At 43.8% G+C, this 25,193-nt stretch overlaps 1 protein-coding gene across 8 annotated transcripts in view; it reads right to left on the minus strand.

The window, feature by feature from the left end:
- MAP3K4 (mitogen-activated protein kinase kinase kinase 4) overlaps nt 1–25,193 on the minus strand; it is a 183,442-nt gene that overhangs the window by 116,682 nt on the left and 41,567 nt on the right. For all 8 annotated transcript variants that reach the window (XM_077486665.1, XM_077486669.1, XM_077486664.1 and 5 more), the window contains exons 3-5: nt 22,492–23,876; nt 4,723–4,980; nt 2,584–2,730 (exon numbers count right to left, since the gene is read on the minus strand). In XM_077486665.1, coding sequence (XP_077342791.1) covers nt 2,584–2,730; nt 4,723–4,980; nt 22,492–23,876 — 1,790 coding nt within the window. The remainder of the gene's footprint in view (nt 1–2,583; nt 2,731–4,722; nt 4,981–22,491; nt 23,877–25,193) is intronic.

Raw genomic sequence — 25,193 nt, forward strand, 5'->3', positions numbered from 1 at the left:
TTCTTTTGGTGGTGTTTGATCCCCTCTGCGGTTTTTATTTTTTGCGCTATAAACAAAAAAAAAAGTGACAATTTTGAAAAAAAAAAAAAACGCTTTTTTTAACTTTTTGCTATAATAAATATCCCTCAAAAATCTAAAATTGCAATAAGTGTATTGGGAATGCGACATTATGGCGGACAAATCGGACAATTTTGACACATTTTTGGGACCATTGGCATTTTTACAGCGATCAGTGCTATAAAAATGCATTGATTACTGTAAAAATGTCACTGGCAGGGAAGGGTTTAACACCAGGGGACGATCAAGGGGTTAGTGTGTTCTAATCGAACGGGGGGAGTGGACTGTGTAGGGGAAGAGATAGATCGCTGTTCATACTCTGTATGAACAGACGATCTGTCAATTCTCCCCTCAGAGAACTGAAAAACGGTGTGTTAACACACACAGATGCCAGTTCTCCATGTGCCCCGAACAATTGCAGGAGCCCGTGGGTGAGCAGGGCGCAGGTGCACGAGCCCCTAGTGGCCACAGGGCGAAGTGACGTTACATAACATCATTTTGCCCAGCCGAGCCATTCTGCCACAGTATAGCTGCGGCGGATGGTCGGCAAGTGGTTAATAGGACACTTCCTGGAGTCCAGCGATGTCGGCACCGCAGCCGATGTTTCTATCAGCTGTCGGGTGCTGCCACCGTTGTGAGTAAGGGAACCTGGCAGTGTAGCATTCTGGCTTCAAGCCGGGTCCCTACTGTGCATGTGTGAGGCAACGCTGCCCTCTCCTACTGGCCCAGTGGTGGGGGGGAGGGAGGGAGTAGCCCAGCTGCTGATGTAATGCCAGACTAGTGCACTCCCAAAAGTGGGGAGATCCACCCCCGCCTAAAGGTGCCAAATGTGGTGGGAGGGGCAGAGACAAATCATGTGGGTACTCTGCTTTAATAAGTTCATTAAAGAAAACAAGAGAATGACTTATGAATGTTTCCATCAGCCCATTACTATGACTGATAGTGCTACTGGCCGACAGAAACACATGGAAAGGGGAAGGGCCAGTACTTAACAGTACAGGCTACAGTCAAAACTGGCCAGCAAGCGCAACCCAGGATTTTAGGGTATGCAGGCTGCAGAAGGTCATGCTGTTATGCTGGAGCCTGTCAATACCAACTGACAGGTTTACTGCATCACCTAGCACAATGACAAAATTAAAGGGTATTCAAAACTACAGAATTTGTTTTTGGCAGGAATATCTAGTGGCAAATTGCAAATATGTTGAATGTTTAGGGTTAAAATCTAGAAGTGCAAAAACTCATAGCTGCTTATCATATCTCATTTACAGTACTTAAGTGTATGTTTGGCCTAAACTGCTTTGTATAGAGTGCAGAAAGAACCCAAGTTGGGCTTTTTACGGCTATACAGGACTCCAGGAATGGCTATCCAGGGATTGCTCCTCGCTTGCTTTTACAGTGACAATGTTTATACTGGTCAGAAAATGAGGGAACAGAATTACTGACAGAACTAAAATTGCCTTTTTGGTTCTTTTCAATAAAATGGAAGGTTTTAACCCCGTCAACTTTTTATTGTGGTCCGTGTCTCTGTTGGAGATCTTCCTTCATATCTTCTCTGGGGGGAAAAAAACAGGCGCCGCAACAATAAGCATCAAGAGAACTCCTTAATGGAGTCCAGGGTAGCATTAAAACCCCAAAAGTAGTTCTGATTCTTCCCCACACGTTTCAAAATGCAGAGATAGAAAAAAAAAAAGCTTTTTGCTGAATTTACACTTTAAAATAAACTAATGAACGCTATATTTTAATTTGGAATCTTTGGGTACTTGCACTTTGCTTTGCGGATTAAGCCATAATGATTTTTGGGCGTCCAATTCATTTAATCATGTCCTAATGTGCAAATGTTTTAACAAATGCATGTTATATCAGGGTTGCTGTCAAACAAGCTAAACAAGATTATCTAAAATGAAACAAGCTTCTGCGGTGAGAGGAAAACATATCAGTGAAATGGTTTAAGGAGTCCAAGATAACAGTGCAAAATCTGCAAGACTGAAGGCAGGGTAACGCCACATTCAAGGAGCTGCATTTTTCTGCATTTATGGTGTGAACTGAGCACATAAGATAATGATTGTTTTCTATGTTCTCTGTTTATACTACAAATCTGCAGTGGTGTGTAGAAAAATGCAGCTCAATGGATATGGTTGAAATGTCTCCCGTGAGCTCATTTGTTTGGAAGTGTAACCCTAAAAACTCATTCAAGAAGAATCTGATATCTCCCCCAATTGCGGTTCCCAGGAAGATTATTGGTTCATCTACTCAGCATTACCTACCATTTCTGCAAATACAAGTTAGATTTCATTATACATAAACTGTTCTATGACAAATCGTTATGGCTGCCAAAGAGTAATAAACTCTGCATTTAGGAGTATCACTGGTAAGTACCAGGGGTGTTGTCCTCCGTTGATTTCATTTCTACACATTAATGAGTAGGTGGCTGGAATAATAAAAAATCTGACAACTACCACAGCCTCAAAAGTGACTGGTTCTTTTCAATTTTATAAAACATAAAATAAACTGTGCAAAAACACTTACCATTAACATTTTATGCAGATCTTCCTCAAACGCATCAATGTAACAATCAAGCTTTTGAAAGTCATCCAGCACCTCCCTCAACATGAACTGGTAGTATTGCTTCATCAGCAGTCCCCCTTTCAGCACTTCTTTGCATTCTCTTACTAACTATTTTCAGAAACACAATTTTGCATTATTATTCAGCATAATATGGACACAGCATTTTAATTCTAAAGCCATCACTTATAAACAGTTTATCCAGTCAGTAGTAGATGTGGAGATTACATTCCCTTGTTGCAGGCATTATGGAGAGAGCAGGCCAAGGCAGCATGAAGGTTGGGGGTTAGGAACGGGGATAGGGCTCAGTTGGTGTTGAGAATGCATCAATGGGTGATGAGAAAATGGATGTATCGATGCATTGAGTCTTGAAAGAAGAGAGTTGCAGGCATGACGATTGGTAAAAGAAAAGGGGGTACACGCATGATTGTGAGAGCAGGAAGAGGGTGTAAAAGGGAAGGTGGAGAGGCGGGGGGTGCTTGCAGGCATGGTGGGGAGAGCAGGGGAAGACATGCTGTAGTCAGGATGGGCATTGAAGGCATTGAGAATGTGCAAATGGGTGCAGGAAGTGAAAGTAGGAAGGTGGAGATAATGGGATGGGGTAAGGGCAAGAAGGTGCAAAGTGTGTGTGTGCGTGTGAGAGCGTGTGAGTGTGTGTGTGCGTGTGAGTGTGTGCGTGTGAGTGAGAGCGTGAGTGTGTGCGTGCGTGTGAGAGAGCGCGTGTGCGAGAGAGAGCGCGAAAGTGCGCAAGAGCGCGAGAGAGAGTGCGAGAGAGAGCAAGCGAGAGAGAGAGAGAGAGCGTGAGAGAGAGCGTGTGTGAGAGTGCGTGCGCGTCTGAGTGTGTGTGTGGGGGGTGCTTTGCGCAGATGTGGAGTGAGAGCTTGTTGGTAAAAGATGATGCATGCAGATATACAGTAGTAAATGGATGTGTGGTGATGAGAGCATGGAGTGAGATGAGGGGAGAAAACTGAAATCAGGAGTGCTGGTGAGGAAAGGGGTGTGGAGAGGGTAGGGAGAGTTCAGTGGCCTCCATATCTGCTGTGTCCCATGCATGTGTGATTCGAGCCACCACATTTACCACTCTTTATTCTACACCTCTGGATCAGCAGTATGCGTGCGCAGCGCGCCTTCCTTTCATGCCGACTGCAATTAAAAAAGCAATATAGCGGCAAAGATCCCGTTCTTGCACAGTACTACCAGTACAGACTGTACATTACTGCGCATTAGAGCTGCACAATTAATCGTCAAGAATCGTTATCCGATCTTGACTAAAGTGTTTCACAATTCTTTCTATGCAAAGAATTTTCTCTGCTCTTCTGAAGCCACAGCCATCAAAAACAAGGAAGAGAAAAACTGGGCAGTCTGCCAAGAATCAAAACATTCTTTATCAGTTGAACTTAAGTATAAACATTGTAACACTTTGTCAATGGAATAAACTTTGGTGTGTAAATGAGGGAAGTTTAACCACTTAAACACTAAACCTTTTTTCTGATATTTCAAGTTAAAATCATTTTTTTTGCTAGAAAATTACTTAGAATCCCCAAACATTATATATTTTTAGTAGACACCCTAGAGAATAAAATGGTGGTTGCAATATTAAATGTCACACTGTATTTGCGCAGTGATCTTTCATATGCAAAATGTTTTTGAAAAAATTACTTTAATGAATTTAAAAAAAAGCTAACCAGTAAAGTTAGCCCATTTTTTTTGTATATAATGAAAGATTTTATGTCGTGAGAATCGTGATCTTTTTATTCTAAGCAAAAAAATTGTGATTCTCATTTTGGGCAGAATCGTACAGCTCTACTGCGCATGCGTGGGATTTTGCCACCAGGTTTGATGTCACAATATGGAATTGGGATTATTCGCAGTAGTGTCCTTGGAAATATCACACTACTGCAAATGCATTGTATACCATTGTCGCATGGTGATGTCAGAAATATGGTGACAATATGGCAGCAACATCTCTAACATGCGCAGTGGTGGACAATTTGTACTGCCACTACCGGGATCTTGTTGCCATTTTGCCAATACTAACATTTAACCTGCATTTCTATGCAAAACTAAGGAAGGAGTAAATATTCCCCTCCACTTCATACCAACCTGTTTGATGCTTAGAAGTGATGGTTCCCCTGCAGGCCTCTGTTCCAATCTCAATTTGAGACACTCATGGATTACATTTAAAAGGACACGGCACAGGACCAAGAAGGCTGGTTCAAATGACGGCAAGTCCATGGCCCTCAGCTCTTCTAATGACACAGGGTCGCACGAGGGTTCGGAGTTTTGCAGCGGAGTAGATGATTGCTTCAGCAAATCAGGCAAGTAATCTGAACACAACACGAGGTCGGGAAATTCTGAAGACTAAACCCATATGGAGACAAAAATGTAATTACATTATAAACCTTTCAATAACTGTATTGAGAAGATTGAAATATAATTATTATACACGATTTACGCAGCGCTTTACAATGCAGAGGGGGGACAGCACAATTACAATACAATTTAATACAGAAGGGACAGGAGGGCCCTGCTCGTAGAGCTTACATTTTAAAAGGGAGGGGGTGGTGGTACAAAAGGTAATAGATACGGGGAATGATTTTATGGGAGTGGGTGTGGGAACGCTTCCCTGAATAAGTGAGTTTTCAGGGATCTCCTAAAGGTGGACAGGTTAGGGGCTGATCGGATAGACCGGGGCAGGGAATTCCAGAGGATGGGAGAGGCTCTGGAGAAGTCCTGAAGGTGAGCATGAGAGGATGCAACAAGGGAGCTAGAGAGCAGGAGGTCCTGGGAGGAGCAGAGGGGACGATTCGGTAGATGAGGCTGGTGATGTAGCTGGGGGCAATGTTGTAGATGGCCTTGTACGTTATGGTTAGCATTTTGAATTGTATACAGTGGGGTAGGGGAAGCCAGGGAAGGGATTGGCAGAAAGGGGCAGCAGTCACTGATCGGTTAGTGTGGTGTATTAATCTAGCAGCAGTATTCATAATAGACTGAAGGGGGATAGGCTACGTAAGGGCAGGCCATTAAGGAGAGAGTTCCAGTAGTCAAGGTGGGAAATAATCAAGGCGTGAATAAGTTGCTTTGTGGTGTCATTAGTCAGGAAGGGTCGAATTCTGGAGATGTTGCGGTGGTTAAGGCGGCAGAACTTAGTCAGTGATCGGATATGAGGGCTGAAGGAGAGGTCAGAGTCAAGGATTACACCCAGCATCATGGCATGTGTGGAGGGACCAATGGTTGTGCTGTTGATCTTAATGGTAAAGTCATGGGGGGGGGGAGGAAATATAACAAGCTCACTTTTAGAAAGATTGAGTTTAAAGAAAATCGTGTGACATCCATACTGATACGTCATTAAGTAAGTTTGAGAGCCGTGAGGAGATCGAGGGGGTGAGTTGAGGAGTGGAGAGAAAGATCTGGGTGTCATCGGCATAGAGGTGGTATTGGAAGTCATGGGAGGTTATCAATTGGCCCAGGGAAGAGGTATAGAGTGAGAATAGGAGGGGTCCAAGGACAGAGCCTTGGGGTACCCCAACAGAGAGATGAAGGAGCAAAGGAGATGGAGTTGTAAGTGACACTATGAATATATGATCAGTTTTATTTCAGTGATTACAAACAGCTACTATTGAAATACATGGGCTGTGACTTGTCATGCGACTATGTGTCCAAAGTCGCATGACAAGTCACACAAGTGTGAATGAGGCCTTATGGATTACACTGCCTGCACCGCCTCCTGTGAATGGGGGAGAGTCTGATCACACACAGGCTCTTCCCTATTCACAGATCGTCTCACATGCAGAGTAATCAATGAAAGACTTTTACGCCATAGAGGAAAGGGCAAGAGGGGGCACATCCCCATCAGATGATCTTTAGTACAGCTGAGCCCAGAAACTGGTCACCCCAACAGTGGCAGAGGCTCAGCAGCAGGAAGAAGACAGTCCAGTCCTGCAGTAGGGATTCTACAGAATCCGACAGCCTGCACATTATGGGACATACAGTACTTCATTGCATTGCTTCATCAATGTACCCAAGGCCCCTTTCACATAGGCACCTCCGCCAAACAGAATCCGCTTGCTCAGCAGGGGATCTTGCCACTGAGCAGGTGGATGACAGGTCCGTGTCTGCTGTGCTATGCAGAGTAAATATGGACAAAAGTCCCCACTCTCCTCTATGGGCAATCCTACAGAAACGGACCACCTGTCTGGTTCCATCTGATCCAATAGACAGACGGGGAATAGGACCATCAGCTAGCTGTTTTTTTCATTTGCTGCTCCATAGAAGAGACAGGAGGATTCGATCAAGTTTGCCTGAAAAACTGACAGGCGGATGTGATCGAACAGCCCGTGTGAAAGGGGCCTAAAGCTGTAAACAAAAAAGTGCTTCTGTATTAAAAACTTTAAAATCTCAAATGTTCAAATCTGGGTTGCTAGTTACTAACAAGGCTTTCTTCTAACACTAATAAATAAGCCTCAGTATCAAAAGAGATTCTGTCTAAATATGAAATGACAAGGAAGATTTATTTATTTTTTTTAGGTACAGAGAATAGAAGAGACTACAACTTTGTCAGTGCTAAGAGTTTCAGCTCTTAGAGCCCTTTCATACTGCAGCCATGGCAGCGGTAAAGCGCCACTTGTTTTAGCTGTGCTTTACTTCCGTTTTAGCGGCGCTTTTAACCCCCGCTAGCGGCCGAGGAAAGGGTTAATAGCGCCCATTTAGGACTGCTGCCAAAGCGCTTGCAGGCATTTCGACAGCAATGCCCACTCATTTCAGTAAAACTGCGGCGGCTGGGGCGTGGCCTGGCAAGCAATGGAGTAGGACTCGGTGTAGGTGAGCTCCCGAGCGCCGATACTCCTATTCTCATCTACAGGGCGACTGCTCGCACCTCAGCGGAGTGCCTGGGAGAGATGTCGCCATCCAAACGCAACACTGGGGCCGCAGACAAGCTAGCTCAATTTCGCCGGCCGGGTTCGGACAGAGAGGCCGAAGATGGCGCGGACACAAAGCACCAGGCCTCGGACATGGACAAAGTATTAGACGCAATAGCGGGACTCCAGGGGACTTTGACGGCCAAAATAGATGATGTCAAGACTGACATATCCCTTCTCCGGGAAGATCTGTCAAAGCTGCAGGACAGGGTCACCGAGGCAGAAACGAGGATAGGGGCGGCGGAGGACGTCCTTCACCTGCTGAGACACGCCGCAGAGGATATGCAACGGCAGATACACATGTTGCATTCTCATCAGGACCACATGGAGAACCGCCTGAGGAGGTGCAACCTCCGGTTCATCGGCCTTCCGGAAAAAATAGAGGGCACGGATCCTGCTGAATACCTGGAGTCCCTTCTTGTGAAAACGTATGGAAGAGAAGAGTTCTCCGTGATGTTTGCAGTGGAACGCGCGCACCGCATTCCCCGTGAAGCCCGCACCACCCGGAGCACCTCCCCGCACCTTCATCGCAAAGTTCTTGAATTTTCGTGACCGAGACAAAATCCTGAGGCTCACCAGAGAAAAAGGCAATATTCAAGTGGAAAATGCCAGAGTAGCAGTATTCCCGGATTTCTCTAGTGAAGTGCAATGGAAGAGGTCTCTCTTCCAGGAAGTGAAGCGGCGTCTCCGAGCACAGCACCTTAAGTACGCCATGCTGTTCCCTGCCAGACTGCGAGTGGAGGAGGACGGCCGTGCCCAGTTTTTTGATGATCCGGCGGCGGTGACGGCCTGGCTGGACCAGCGGGGTAGGCCTGTCTAGTACCCATGCTACCAGAGGTCCCGTGAGTATGCCTGCCCTTTGACTACATATACTCTCTAATGTGCAAGCCTTAACTTTTACTATCGGAGTTCGGGGAGACCACCCCCCACTGGTATAGGAAAACAACTGTGACACACTTCCCATGGAGGTGTTGAGAACTGAAACTTTAACCGATGACTCTTTTTTGCTTCACCCTGTGGGGATTGGGGGTGGGGGAAGAGGATTGTGCCCTGCTGGTCTTTTCCTGTGGCAATTGGCATTAGTGATACGCCACACCCAACACCTGGACGGTTGGAGGGGTGTAAAAGGTCTCCCACGCTAGACAAAATGCTCCTAGGGGACTTGCACTACAAACTTGTTCCGTTTCTTTTCATAATGACTACTGTTAGGAGGAAGGGATGTACTAGGATGGGTAGAGCTGTTGGACCCACAACTGTCTTGCAACCGAACTTTGAGAAAGGCGAGGGGAGCTCACGCGGTGGGATCATAAGTTTTACTAGACCCTGCCGCACCGTGGGGCTCCGCTGATTGACAGTGTGTAGAGTTGCCTCCAGAGGACTGTTCTTACCCTGGTGTGATATGCACAGTAATGTCATGTATGATGTACCTCCAGTTATGTTCCCAAACTGGATGATGAGTGCTGGGGTTATGGTTGGGGAAGGAATGCTTTCACCATGTTGGGGAGGTGTAGAGCTGGGTGGGAGGGTATTGGTTCAACTGTTTTGTTATAGTTTTCAAGGGAAATACCAATTTAATGTATGCTGGTTAAATTGTGAACAACCTGTGGGAGAGGGGTCGGGTCATTGGTGCGTACGACCGGGGAGTGGTGAGCGTTTTGCCCTACTCCCGGACTGGCTGCCTTGATACCGCTCCAGCCCCCTTTGTATATGTCGGAGAGGGATTTGGCATCCGTGAAGTTTTTAACTTGGAATATCAGAGGGATGTGTAACAAGATTAAAAGAACCGCAGCCCTGAACTTCCTCAAGACCCAAAAGGCTGATATTACAGCTCTGGTGGAGACTCATATCACAAGGCACCTCCAGGTGGCCCTGAGACGACCGTGGGTGGGATGGGTGTTTCACAGCACCCACACTAACCAATCCAGGGGAGTCTCGGTGCTGGTAGCTAAGAGCACCCCCTTTGAACCGATAGCAATGGAATCGGACCAGCAGGGTAGGTTTGTTTTTATGCACGCCCTGGTGGGAGGGAGCCCGCTTCTAATCCTGGCATGCTATGTTCCTCCTCCATTCACGTTTGAGGTAATTACGAGAGGGTTGGCGTTTATGGCGCAGAACCCCTCGGTGCCGGCGGTGTGGATGGGGGATTTCAACTATGACTATGCACCCGATTCTGGATAGACCGGGAGGGGAGACACAACAAGAGGACGGTCAAATTCTCACCCGATTCGGAAGACTGGTGACAGAATTTGCGTTGACAGGTGTCTGGCACCACCAACACCCGAACACAAGAGCGTACACCTGCCACTCTACCAGTCACGACACGATGTCTAGGATAGACCTTATTTAAAATTTCGAACATACTACTGCCCAGGGTGAGGGGTTTGCGCCGCGGGCCCTCTCGGATTACTCCCCATGTTGGGTGATTATCTCGGTCCCGGGGTCGGTGTCCAGACAAGTCTGGAGGCTGAACCCATTCTGCCTCTCCAGTCTGGCCGATATGGAGGCCATAGCGGGTGAGCTGCGCCATGTACTCTGTGAGTCCGGAACTAACTAAACTACTCCGTCGGAATGGGATGGGTTTAAAGATCATGCCCGTGGGTTGCTGTCAAGGAAAATCAACCGGCTAAAATGGTCGGCTGGCCTTGCTATGCAGCTCTCGACATCCAAACTGCAGGAGTTGGAATTGGCCTATAATACTGACCCTAGCACTGACAATTTAAGGCAGGTTAAGTTACAGTACAGACTGGTCTCCCAGCTGCTTCTGGAAAAAGCTAAACAACACATTTTTCAGTAGACAACGGGTCTTTGAACACGGGGAGAGGGCCGGAAAAGTACTGGCGTATCTTACAAACCTGAATGACAGACCCCCGGTGGTTGTGTCCTTGAAGACGTCACGGCGCGAGAGGGTCACGGACCCTGCCTCGGTGGCAGATATGTTCAGGAACTTCTACCGGGAGCTGTATAAAACCCACCTCACACACACACACACACACAAGTCGGGACATACAGGAAGAATTATATACAATAGATTTCCCAAGGCTCAATGCTGATCAAATTAAAATGTTGGAAGCCCCTATAACTAACGAGGAGGTAGCTGAGGCGGTGTCACAGCTGGCCTGGTCCAAGGCCCCGGGTCTAGATGGCCTACCCCTAGAATTTTACTCGACCTTCTCTGAAGCCCTTACCCCTATCTTGACGAAACTCTACCACAATATATTTAGTGAAGGGACCCTCCCCCCGTCCATGCAGGAGGCGCAAATTATAGTGCTCCCTAAACCAGGGAAAGATCCGGGTTTCCCAGAGAAAAATTAGACAAAGAAATAATTTCAGAACTTTTTCCACCTTTAATGTGACAGATAAACTGTGCAACTCAATTGAAAAACAAATTGAGTAAAAATAAAATAATTCAAATGCATCCCTCTTATAAAAATGGAGACGTAGCTGTGTTCAGAATGAAGCAATCACATTCAAACTCATGTTAAATAGGAGTCAGTACACACTTGGGCTGCAACTAATGATTATTTTCATAATCGATTAGTTGGCCGATTATTGTTTCAATTAATTGGATAGTAAGCATAAAAAAAAAAAAAAAGTGTGGTGTATAATTTAATATGTAAACGTTGTTAAAAAAAGGCAATTTATTCTTAAAAATCTACATGCAGTGGTAAATATAAATAATTATATGGTTAGGGAGCAAAATCTCTAATCCACTCTGAGAATAACAGACAGAAGAGATATACTGTATATACTATTGGATGTTGCATCTGGTAAATATCATCAGACTCAAAGATCAATTTTTTTATTTAGCTCCCTTTCACACTAGAGCATATGTAATGTGCCCTGCCCCCATGTAATGTGGCTTGCCTCCATGTCAAAGTTTACTTTAACCACTTGCCGACCGCCGCACGACGATATACGTCGGCAGAATGGCACGGGCAGGCATATGGGCGTATATATAAGTCCCTGCCTGCCCGCGGGTGGGGGGCCCGATCGGGCCCCCCCCCGGTGCCTGCGGCGGTCGGCATTTCTTCGAGAGCGATCCGGGATGAGGGGGCGGCCATTCATTCATGGCCACCCCCTCGCGATCGCTCTCGACGAATGGAAATCCCCCGTGACATCACTTCCTCTCCTGTAATGTAAACACAGGAGAGGAAGTGATGTATTCTCTCCTCCGTGTCGGTATTTTCCGTTCCGACACGGAGGAGAGCGGATCGGTGAGTTGCACCAACACTCTACACACACAGTAGAACATGCCAGGCACACTCACACCCCCCCTTTACCCCCCGATCACCCCCCCAATTACCCCTGCCCCCCAGTCACAGTGACACCAATGTCATTTTTTTTTTTTTTTTTTTTTTTTTTTTTGCATTGGTGTCATTTGTGACTGTAATAACTGTTAGGGCAGTTAGAGTTAGCCCCCTTTAGTTCTAATGTACCCCCCTAACCCCCCCAATAAAGGTTTAACCCCGTGATCACCCCCCGTCGCCAGTGTCACTAAGGCTGGGTTCACATTGCAGCGGTTTATGAGAACGAATGTGATTCGCACCGCACTGCAGTGCAAATCACATCCGATCTCTGTGCGATTCGAGTTCAGCCATTCGCCGCACCCGCCGCACCCGCCACACCCGCCGCACCCGCCGCAAATTCGCACGGGACCCTTTTTTTGGCCCGCAGCAGAATCGGATCGCATGGGTGTTCACACCATGCGATCCGAGTTTGCAGATCGCACTGCGATATGCGAACTGATCTGGGGGTGTCAGTAACATTTCACTGACACTCCCAGCAGTTCGCATAGGGCAGTGTGAACTGCCGCCGGGAGGCATGCGATGCGGGAACCCGCCGCGGATTCGCGGCGTTTCCGCATCGCTCCAGTGTGAACCCAGCCTAATAAGCGATCATTTTTCTGATCGCCGTATTAGTGTCACAGGTGACGCTAGTTAGGCAGGTAGGTATTTAGGTTCGCCGCAGCTTTTTATAGCGCCAGGGACCCCCATATACTACCGCATAAAGCCCCCTGATTGCCCCCTAGTTAACCCTTTCACCAGTGATCACCATATAACTGTTACAGGTGACGCTGGTTGGTTAGTTATTTTTTTATAGTTTCAGGGCACCCGCCATTTATTACCTAGTCTCACTAGTGTACCCCTAAATTTAGGGGTGTCTACTTTCCAAAATGGGGTCATTTGGGGGGGGTTTGTGCCATCTTGGCATTTTATGGCCTTCAAAACTGTAACGCCCTTAGAAAGCCTGAAGGCGGTGCTTGGTTTTCGGGGCCCCGTACGCGGCTAGGCTCCCAAAAAGTCCCACATATGTGGTATCCCCGTACTCAGGAGAAGCAGCAGAATTTATTTTGGGGTGTCATTTCACATATGCCCATGGCATGTGTGAGCAATATATCATTTAGTGACAACTTTGTGAAAAAAAAAAAAAAAAAAAAAAAAGTTTGTAATTTTCCCGCAACTTGTGGCAAAATATAAAATATTCCATGAACTCAACATGCCTCTCAGCAAATAGCTTGGGGTGTCTACTTTCTAAAATGGGGTCATTTGTGGGGGTTTTGTGCCATCTTGGCATTTTATGGCCTTCAAAACTGTAATAGGTAGTGAGAAGTGAACTCAAAAATTTACGCCCTTAGAAAGCCTGAAGGCGGTGCTTGGTTTTCGGGGCCCCGTACGCGGCTAGGCTCCCAAAAAGTCCCACATATGTGGTATCCCCGTACTCAGGAGAAGCAGCAGAATTTATTTTGGGGTGTCATTTCACATATGCCCATGGCATGTGTGAGCAATATATCATTTAGTGACAACTTTGTGAAAAAAAAAAAAAAAAAAGTTTGTAATTTTCCCGCAACTTGTGGCAAAATATAAAATATTCCATGAACTCAACATGCCTCTCAGCAAATAGCTTGGGGTGTCTACTTTCTAAAATGGGGTCATTTGTGGGGGTTTTGTGCCATCTTGGCATTTTATGGCCTTCAAAACTGTAATAGGTAGTGAGAAGTGAACTCAAAAATTTACGCCCTTAGAAAGCCTGAAGGCGGTGCTTGGTTTTCGGGGCCCCGTACGCGGCTAGGCTCCCAAAAAGTCCCACATATGTGGTATCCCCGTACTCAGGAGAAGCAGCAGAATTTATTTTGGGGTGTCATTTCACATACGCCCATAGCATGTGTGAGCAATATATCATTTAGTGACAACTTTGTGTAAAAAAAAAAAAAAAAATTTTTTTTTTGTCATTATTCAATCGCTTGAGGCAAAAAAATAAAATATTCAATGGGCTCAACATGCCTCTTATCAATTTCCTTAGGGGGTCTACTTTCCAAAATGGGGTCATTTGGGGGGGTTTTGTACTGCCCTGCCATTTTAGCACCTCAAGAAATGAGATAGGCAGTCGTAAACTAAAAGCTGCGTAAATTCCAGAAAACGTACCTTAGTTTGTAGATGTGACAACTTTTGCGCAAACCAATAAATATACAATTATTGACTTTTTTTTTACCAAAGACATGTGGCTGAATACATTTTGGCCTAAATGTATGACTAAAATTGAGTTTATTGGATTTTTCTAATAACAAAAAGTAGAAAATATCATTTTTTTTCAAAATTTGCGGTCTTTTTACGTTTATATCGCAAAAAATAAAAATCGCAGAGGCAATCAAATACCATCAAAAGAAAGCTCTATTTGTGGGAAGAAAAGGACGCAAATTTTGTTTGGGTACAACATTGCATGACCGCGCAATTACCAGTTAAAGCAGCGCAGTGCCAAAGTGTAAAAAGACCTCTGGTCATTTACCAGCAAAATGGTCCGGTCTGAAAGTGGTTAAATCGAATAGTAATTCCTTCTATTACCTCCAGTTTATTAGCCTCCACTTTCTCTGGGTTCAGATGCTGATCTTCCCTGCACAGTCTTTTTTTTTTTTAAACAAATATGTTATACTTGACTGCTCTGTGTAATGGTTTTGCACAGAGCAGCCCCGATTCTTCTCTTCTGAGGTCCCCCACCAATGCTTCTGGCTCCTCCTGCCTTCAGAGTGCCCCAAAAGCAAGCTGCAAATTATAGTATAGCGTGCCCCTATAGTATGGTAAAAAACATCTGCCTTTAGACCAACTCACTTCCATGAGAAATTGCTCCTCACACATTCACAAGTTCTCAGATACTTACGTACATGTATGGATGGTGTACTGAGCTGTATGTGTGCTGCACTGTATTTCTAGATATATAAACAAATAAAGCATTCTGTATGAAGGCCAACTAATTGGCTGGCCGATTAATCGATTATGAAAATAGTTGACTATTTTCATAATCGATTAGTTGTTTCAGCCCTAGCACACACCTGCCATCATTTAAAGTGCCTCTGATTAACCCCAAATAAAAGTTCAGCTGTTCTAGTAGTTCTTTCCTGACATTTTCTTAGTTGCATCCTATGCAAAAGCCATGGTCTGCAGAGAGCTTCCAAAGCATCAGAGGGATCTCATTTAACGTTAGCAGTCAGGAGAAGGGTACAAAAGAATTTTCAAGGCATTAGCTATACAGGCGGTCCCCTAGTTACAAACATCAAACTTACAAATGACTCCTACTTGCAACCGGACGGAGACAACAGGAAATCAGAGGAAATCTACCCCTAGGTAGGGAAATTCGTACCTCCATTGATGCTTTATCACCAGGGCTGGTTTCCACAACAACCCAAAATTTTTAAAAATCCAATTGGAACAGAAAGTGAGATGAAATCTTCTGAACAGGGGCACAGACAGCAAACAAATGTTACAGGGGTGTTAACCCTTCCCTATGCTATCCAAAAAGCTTAATAATATTTTTTTGGGCTGGAGCTACACTTAAAAAAAAATGTACCTGTTCCAACTTACAAACAGATTCAACTTATAATTATAAACAAACCTGCACATCCTATCCGATTTGTAACCCGGAATCTCCTGTGCCATGGAACACAGTGAAGAAAATCTTCATCAAATGGAGAAAATATGACTACAGGGACATTACCAAGAACTAGATGTCTCTCCAAAATTGATGAAAAGCCGAGAAGAAAAATTGTGTTTTTTACCGCGGTTTCACTGTGTTTTTTACGGCTTTTTGCCGCGATTTTGTGCCGGGCAAAAGGTCACTAATGTAAAAAGAAGAAAAACTCCCAAATCTGCCCAATTCGAGTGACAAAAAAGGGTCCGGAACTTGTTTGAGCTTCAGGCGTTCGGCTTCAGGAGACATGGAATGGAGATGGGAACCATCTCCATTGAGAATAATGGATGTTTCCCCCTCTAGCGTTTTGTAGCTTTAGGCTTCAAACTACAAAACACTCAGGTGTTAATGCAGCCTATAGGAGCTTCAGTAATATCAGCAAGTACTGGCTGTGTGGTACATGTGACAACAATCTCCTGTATTCTTCATATATCTGAGCTATGGGGTAGTGGCAAGACAGAAGCTTTTTCTTAAGAAGAATAACATCAAAGCCCAGCTAAATTTTGCAAAAACACATCTGAAGTCTTCCAAAAGCATGTGGGAAAATGTGTTCTGGTCTGATGAAACCAAGGTTGAACTTTTTCAAAAGATATGTTTGGCGCAAAAATAACACTGCACCTCACCAAAAGAACAACATACCTACAGTGAAGCATGGTGGTGGCAGCATCACGTTTTTGGGCAGTTTTTCTTCAGTTGGAACAGGGGCCTTACTTAGTCAAGGTAGAGGGAATTACGAACCGTTCCAAATACTAGTCAATATTGGCACAAAACCTTCAGGCTTCTGCTAGAAGGCTGAACATGAAGAAGAGGAACTTCATCTTTTAGCATGATGACCCAAAGCATACATTCAAATCAACAAAGGAATGGCTTCACCAGAAGATTAAAGTTTTGGAATGGCCCAGCCAGAGCCCAGACCTCAATCCCATTGAAAATCTGTGGGGCGATCTGAAGAGGGCTGTGCACAGGAGATGTCCTCACAATCTGACAGATTTTGAGTGTTTTTTGCAAAGAAGAGTGGGCAAATATTGCCAAGTCAAGATGTGCCATGCTGATTGTCCCATACCCAAAAAGACTGAGTGCTGTAAAAAAAGCAAAAGTTGCTGCAACAAAGTATTAGTGTAAGGGAGTGCACACTTATGCAACCATATTATTTTAGTAATTTATTTTTACTTTCCACCACCTAAAAGATTGCAGTTTGTTGTTGAACTGAGTAGTATAGCTTATAGGTCAGATTAAAAAGGTGGAAAAAGTTCTAAAAAGATTTATCTTTGTCTAATTTTTTTTTTACATCACAGAAACCTGACATTTTAACAAGGGTGTGTAGACTTTTTATAGCCACTGTATGCGAGCGTGATGCATTATATAAAAACAAGTTGGTGACAAAGAACAATTAATACTATAAAAAATAAAATCAAATGCACAAGATGAATGAGTGTAAATATAAACACAAGTTGTGTTTAGTGAAAACATAAAATAGTAACCCATAATGTATATCAAAAAGGATGTACAAGAATGAAAAATATATATATATATATATATTTATTTATTTTTATTTTTTTTCATTCTTGTACATCCTTTTTGATACACGTTATGGGTTACTATTTTATGTTTTCACTAAACACAACTTGTGTTTATATTTACACTCATTCATCTTGTGCATTTGATTTTATATCTCTATATATCTAATATATCTAATATATCTAATATATCTATATAATTAGAGCTGCACAATTAATCGTTAGAAAAATTGTGATCTATGCAGTCTGCCAAGTCTTTAACTTGAAACATTGTAACTAAGCTTCCTTCTTAGATCAAAAAGGATAAACTTCTGTGTAAATAATCCAGGCAGTCTGCCAATTTTTCAACAACCTGTAAATGCACAAAGTTTAACCACTTAAAGTCTGAATCTTTTTCTGACACTTCCTTAAGTTAAAATCAATATTTTTTGCTAGAAAATTACTTGGAACCCCCAAAAACATTTTATTATATTTATATTTTAGCAGAGACCCTAGGGAATAAAATGGCAATTGCTGCAATATTTTATGTCACACTATATTTGACCAGCGGTCTTTCAAATGCAATTTTTTGGGAAAAAATACACTTCAATGAATAAAAAGGAAACAGTAAAGTTAGCACAATTTTTTTTGTTTTAATGTGAAAGAGGTTACACCCAGAGAATCGTGAGAGAATCGCAATCTATCTTCTAAGCAAAAAAAATAAAAAAATCGTGATCCTCATTTTAGCCAGAATCGTGCAGCTCTAATATAATAATTTTATTATATATATATATATATATATATATATATATATATATATATATATATATATATATATATGTGTGTGTGTGTGTGTGTGTGTGTGTGTGTGTGTGTGTGTGTGTGTGTGTGTGTGTGTGTGTGTGTGTGTGTGTGTGTGTGTGTGTGTGTGTGTGTGTGTGTGTGTATATATATATACATATATACATACACATACACACATATACATATACATATACATACACACACAGGTGAGACAGGTGAGGTAGACAACGCAAATGGTACTCTGCAATCAGGCCTTCCCAAAGGCCATATGTGCAAATAAATCCAGGGTTTGCTGCACTTAGAAATGTACTGAATCATTTTTACATGTAAAACAGGTTATTTTTCATGTGGAATGAAATGTAACTTGTTTACATGTGAATATTCTTCAATACATTTTTTAAATGCAGCAATCCCTGGATTTGTGTGCGCGTGTGAGAGAAATAATATATCATATATACTTGGGTTGCCTTAAAAAACCCATAAAATGAGGATGTACACTGTAGCGACCAATAAGGGATGATGGCAATCACACCTTCAGTCAAATTAACCCTTTTCTTAACGTGGAGTTCCACCCATTTAAATGTCAGCAGCTACAAAAAGTGTAGCTGCTGACTTTTAATAATCAGACATTTACCTGTCCCATGGTCCAGCGATGCAGCCACATGAATCTTCGCTTCTCTCCCCCTCCTCTCCATAGAGCGGCATTCTAACTGTGGGCAACCGGCTGTGGCTTCACAGCCAGGCGCACATTGCGTACCGAGCTGCAAATGGCCGGGCAATCTTCTGGGACCTGTGACGTGTTTGAAGATTGCAGGGAGGGAGGGAGGGAGGGGGGGGGGGGGGGGGGGTAAGAGGTGAACTTCCTTCCAGTGCCGCAAAGCCAGATGAGGAAGTGGGAGCATGCTGTCCTTAAAAACTGGGTACCCACTCCCCCTCCAGCAAAAAATGACATGCCAAATGTGGCTCGTCAGTGGGGTCACCATCATGTAAAGCGGAAGTTCCATTTTTGGGTGGAACTCCGCTTTAACTGCAAAATTCTTTTCTTAGCACTTGTTATGAGACAGATGGTTACCTCTGTTGTAAGAGGCATTATACTGTGACCTACAGGAGGTTGCACAATAGCAAAAAGAGCCGTTAGTCAGCCAGATATAACCCCTCCCATTCCATCAAGCTCCAGCTTTTTGCTGGTGTCTTAGGAGAATGGACATCTCTCTCTGGGAGAAGCAAAACAATCTACAAGAATTCTAGATTCCCTTAATCTGTATTCAGCAAGTCCCCCTCCACTAATAGGTTGTTTAGAACTCCTCCCCAGACAGCCAGGCTGGAATCCATTGCAAGAATCCTCCATACCAAAGGAAGGAAGGAATTCCCCAACTACAGAGCTGGGTTTGTGAGCCACCAGGCCAAGGATAACCTAATCAAAGGAGTCCGTGACATAATTGTCTAGGAATTACACCTTCTTGTCTCACACAGCAAGAATGTTGAGATGCAACAAGCTGGAATGGAACTGGGCATAAGGCAACCACCAAGCCCAAAAACAAGAGGTTGGATGGCTCTTAGACTGAAAAGTTCTAACCTGAGTGTGCAGATTCAGGAGTTTGTCTTGCGGAAGAGAAAACTTGGATTGAGATGCATTAATTAGTAGACCTAAATACGTCAAGTGAGGAGTTGGTTCCAGTGCTCGTTTCTGAAGGTTTACAGCACAACCAGATCTGTTCAATGCCTGCCAAGTTTGATGGTCATTAACAGGCAAGACCCATGTCGACTGTTCTCTCAGGAGAATGTATTCTATGAAGATGCCTTGTGAACAAAGCAGGGCTAGTACTTTGGTGCTGATCCTAGGTGCAGAAGCAACAAATTGGTTTTGTGGGGTGCTCACCACAAAACACAGGGAGAATGGATGCACTGAAAAGTTAGGAACAAGTAGGCATCACGGTTATCCACAAAGGTCAGAAGGTCTACAGGATGAAGGGAAGCAATTGACCCGACAGATTTATGAAGAATTTTCAAGCCTAAAATGAAGATTGAGAGCCTTTAGGTCTAGAATGGGACAAATACCCCTTTTTTCTTTGGGGACAGTGAAAAGGTTTGGATAGAAATCCTGAAGTCTTTCCTGTTTTTTGGAAATATATCCCCGATTGCAAAATTTTGTCAAACCAGCCTGTAGATATGCTAGTCTTTACAGAGATCAATAGTATAAATAACGCACCAAGCTCCCTTAAAGGGCAAGACTCTTAACTTTCTGCAGCCGTGCCCTGGGATGTTGCCCTGTAGTCCACACTATGAAGACAAGTTGGAGAGTACTAGAAAGGATCCAGGGAAACTTGCCCCATCCAGACAGTCTTCACTCCCTCTGGTGGGCATACTCCAGGGACAAGATGCCACCACCAGGTGTATTGCAGCTCTAGACCTGTAAAGCTCTCTGCAGCCAATTCACACAGTACACCAGGTGTCCTAGAAAGCACCCACACAGCATAGAGACTACACATCTTCAGCATGGCGGGGTCAAAGTATGACATTCAAGATTATGCTGAGGATCAGCCTTGGAAAATTGCATAAATTATCTCTCTGCAGTAAACAAATGATCTTGACTGCAGAACAAGGAGATCTTGATAGTAGAGGTCTTGTAGAAAGGGTTTTGCTTCTCAGATAAAAAATAAATCAATTCTTTTAAAGTGGTTGTAAACCCTTACAACCAACTTTGACCTACAGGTAAGCCTATATTAAGGCTTACCTGTAGGTCCAAGAAAGATCTCCTAAACCTACACGGTTTAGGAGATATTTGTCGAAAGACAGGCACCGCTGTCTATGGCACATGCGCCGTAGACAGCGGCGCGCAGGCGCACTGAGCGCGCCCACAGTCAACGGCGATATGCCACGAGTGTCGGCTCCCGTGCGCATGCGCGGGAGTGACGTCATCGCGGCTTCGCCGAATGCCAGCAGCGGAGCAGCGAGACCCACCGAGAAGATGGATGTGCCGGACTACAGGGGACAGCGGTGACTTTGCTGGCTCCTGTGTCAGGTAAGTGACACATAATGGACTACTATGTGATGCATAGTAGTCCATTATGCTTTACCTTTGCAGGGAATGAAAGAGGAAGTAAACTCATCAGGGTTTACTTCCTCTTTAAGGAAAAAAAAAAAAAAAAAAAAAAAGGATCTTGATGGGAGTGTTCAGGAATATATCTGAATGACTAAATGCTTTATTTGCGGGAATCCAATCACTGGTAGGCAACAGTATAACATGCTTGTATCAGACCCTGTGTCCCCAAAAAAAAAAAAACAATACTGAAAGACTTTCTTCAGGATACAGACTTCATATATACCATATACGTTTTTGTTTTTATAAAATGATAATGTATACGTCTGTGGTAATCTGATAAACAGGTATACGTTTTTGTTGGTGTTCAATTTATAAAGTACCGACAAACTCACAAGTCAGAAATGTTGATCTTTTTGGGCTGTAAGCCCCCAGTCAGACCAAAGCTGACTTTGAAATTGTGTGACTTCACTTGCGATCGCACATTTTCAATGCCACGTCAGTGGACTTCAGGTGCAATTTGACTGACAACTATGAGATTTAATGCACAGATGTCTATGCAAGTCACACCTGAAAATCTGCAAAAATAGTGCAGGAATATTATTTTTTTAAATCGGTTGGGCACCGCAAATTGGCTGACGCACCGGTTTGAACAGTTCCATTGCCGACAATACGGTGCGACTTGTCATGTGATTTGTTAGATTCAAATCGCATGACAAGTCACACTGGTGTGACCAGGGGCTTAGTGCTGTATTATAAATGGTAGGCTGTGCATATTTTAGATGTTGTAAACAATAAGATAACAGAGCACAGTTCAGGAGCAGTTAAAAAAAAATGCCCAACTGCTCCTAAAAACATCCGTTTACCAGCAGCCGTGTACATGAGGCCTTACTCTTTTTGTACTAAGTCAAAGAAAAGTGCAATGTAGTGCAAAGTAACCAATCAGAATCTATTTTGAAAACTGCAACAAATCTGATTATGTGTTCTTAGGACTTTATCAACTATGGCCACATTATACTGCAGAAATAATGGTTAAAGCAGATAAACTAGGATTCGGGTGAAACCATAGAGTCTGCACCTTTGCAAATAGCTCAGTAATGACCGCTCTCATAAACCTATCCTCTCAGGTTGATTATAAAGCCCAATATCTGGGTTTGCCCTCTGCCTCTCAGTCATACTTCTTCCCCCACAAGTCCCCCTAGCATGTAATTTAGCCATTCTTTTTTGTAACCTTTATTCTTGCCTTTTACATTCTACTTCCTCTTATCCAGCTCTGAGTGGTCCTTAGTACTGCGGAAAGCAACAATGCCATGATAACCCCAGTGCTGCTCTCTGCATAGCAGGGCATATATTATTGAATATAAGTTCTCAGTCTTCCAGGCTGAATGAGTACTCGGTTTCAGTCAGGAAGACTTAGGACATCTACATGCAGAATGGAATGTTGAAGGCTGTGCTGTTTTTTTTTACTTGCTGGAGGACTATTAGCAAAAAAACGTTTTTACCTGGAGTAGGGTTTAAGTAGGAAATACATTTTCTATAAAAACATTACTGCTGAAAATTATTCCTACCAACAGCATCTAGTCAAAAAGGTTGAAACCATCTCTGAATGTGGATTTTTTTTGCCAGTACAACAAAAATACCTTGAAATTCTTACCTCCAATTTTTGATCAGTCATTATCAATGCTATTCGAGCCCTTTGAAGTGAGCCATGCATTAATTTATGGAGCCTCAAAATTAGCTTCCGCAGCCCCATCTGCTTTAATGCTTTGTCCACAAAGGGTCTGTATATTGAAGTTAAGCAGTGTCTGTTACAGCCAGTCTCATGGCTGCACTCTGGATTCCCCCAGCAAGAGTCATCCTCTGACACAAATCTATCCAGTTTTTGTGGGCAGTGGTCCTCCTTCATAAAGTGAACCTTTAAATTGCTGTTTTGGTTACTGTCAGTTTCATGCCTAGCTTGTAGCATATTGTCTATGTCACCATTCTCTTCATCACTTTCTTCTGTACAAGTTCCGGAACCATCTGTGCTCATATTCCCCTCTTGTTCCATGTCATCGTCTTCCTCTGGACCATTTGATGGACGTGGTGAAGAAATTTCAAACACTGGCCAGCCAATGTCAGAAAGGTTTTTTATACCTAAAACAGTTCCCATAATCCTCAGCTTGTGGTTGAGGTCCTTAGTTATGTTGAGCCATAAGCAGAGTGCCTGCACTCGTGCTTGGAAGTCTTTTGCTGCATATCTTTCATAATCTCTTTGAAGAGCCTGTAAAGATGGATAAAGTGCCTCAATGTACTCCAAGAGTTCCATAATCTGTTTTACTTGCTCAAAAGAAATTCTCTGTTTCTGAATATGGTCATGATAGCTTGAATAACCAAAATAATTAGCTTCATGGGGGCATGGATACTGACCCTCTGCAACAGGTCCATTGAGATTGCCACCATTGCTGACAGCAGACAACCTCCCATAGTTTACCTTAAAAGTTAGAATTTCATTAATGATTTCAGGTATTGCCTGTCGAGCTGTATACAAGTACAAATCTTGCTCATTAATACTGCGGCCAGCATGCCAAGCCTGTAGCTCTAGCCAAAAGAGTTCATTAGACTGATTAAACCACATTGAAGAGTTATTGTCTTGGCCTCTCTGTTCCCTTTCTTTTTTCTTTGAGACCGAAGTAAGCTTAAGCAAAAGACGAAGTGTCTCAAAAAACTTCAAGCGGTCAGCTGGACAGTCTGTTCTAGAGGTCTGTCGCGCAGTCCTAGCAATTGGAACAGGCACAGACACTGGTAGCTTGGTGTTGCTGCTGCAACCAAGGCTGAGGTAAGGCTTATTAAGATCAACATCTGGTATAGATTTTTTTGGCAAGGAGCTACAGGTAGGATCCAGCATAAATGAGCATTGCACATTTTTCTTCTGATCCCTCTCTGTTGTCCTGAGTGTTGCCCGATTCTTTTTATCTTGACGGTAGCTGTGATCATCTACGTTCTCAAGGTTTTTGCTTGCTTCCTTCTGTGGTGTCTGATTCGGTGTGCTCATCTTTTCTGTAATGTAAAGAAAATAGAAAATGTGATTGAAGTTGTCACTACGCGTAGACACAGGTTACGCATTTGCATAAATTATTCACATATGGTCAATTGGGTCTAATTCACAAAAAAGAAAAAAAATACAAAAAACAAACACGATTATGTGGCATTTACCGAAAAAAAAAAAAGTGCCAATAGATATTGCATAAAAAGCTATGGAGTCCAATTCACGTGACAACACTTTGCTGCAATGTAAAGTAGTGAGTGTACAGCTTGTATAACAGTGTACATTTTCTGTCCCCTCAAAATAACTCGACGCCCAGCCATTAATGTTTAACCACTTGCTTACTGGGCACTTAAACCCCCCTCCTGCCCAGACCAATTTTCAGCTTTCAGCGCTGATGCACTTTGAATGACAATTGTGCGGCCATACAACACTGTACCCAAATGAAATTTTTATCATTTTTTTCCCACAAATAGAGCTTTCTTTTGGTGGTATTTAATTACAGCTGGGAGTTTTATTTTTTGCTAAACAAACAAAAAAAAAAAAAAAATCAGGTTTCATAGTTTGTTATAAAATTTTGCAAACAGGTCATTTTTCTCCTTCATTCAAATGCGCTGATGAGGGGGCACTGGTGGGCACTGATAGGCACAGTTAAGGCGGCACTAATAGGCACAGATAAGGTGGCACTGATGGGCACAGATAAGGCGGCACTGATGGGCACAGATAAGGCGGCACTGATGGGCACAGATAAGGCAGCACTGATGGGCAAAGATGGGCACAGATAAGATGGCATGGATGGGTGGCACTAAGGGGCACTGATGGGTACCACTGATAGGTGGCACTGATAGGTGGCTCTGATGGGCACTGGTAGATGACACTGATGGGCACGGATATGTGGCACTGGGGTGCAGCACTGTTGTTGAGGCAGATTGTGGGCACTGATAGGTGGCACCGTGGGCACTTTTTTATCATTTAGGTGGCACTGGCAGGGGGCAGGTGGGCATTGACAAGCTGGCCGTGATCGGGACTGATGTACCGATCACGGCCGCCGGTGATCTGCTTTTTTTTTTCTCCTCGCGCTGTCAGCGCGAGGAGGAAAAATAGCCGATTACCGGCTCTGTTGTGTCACATGATCAGCTGTGATTGGCTGACAGCTGATCACGTGGTAAGGGGGTCGGGATCAACCCCTTGCTTCGATCCGTGATCAGGCGAGTCTCAGACTCGCCAATCACAGAGCGCGCCCCTCAGGAGGCGCACAGGCCACTCGTGCATGGGACGACGTCAAAAGATGTCGTCCCGGCAAAGCAGGTCCGCGCTGTAGCTGTCATTCG

Source organism: Lithobates pipiens, unplaced genomic scaffold (genome assembly GCF_037356315.1).
Source record: "Lithobates pipiens isolate NorthernLeopardFrog02 unplaced genomic scaffold, aLitPip1_a1.2 Scaffold_18, whole genome shotgun sequence".
Taxonomy (NCBI): Eukaryota; Metazoa; Chordata; class Amphibia; order Anura; family Ranidae; genus Lithobates; species Lithobates pipiens.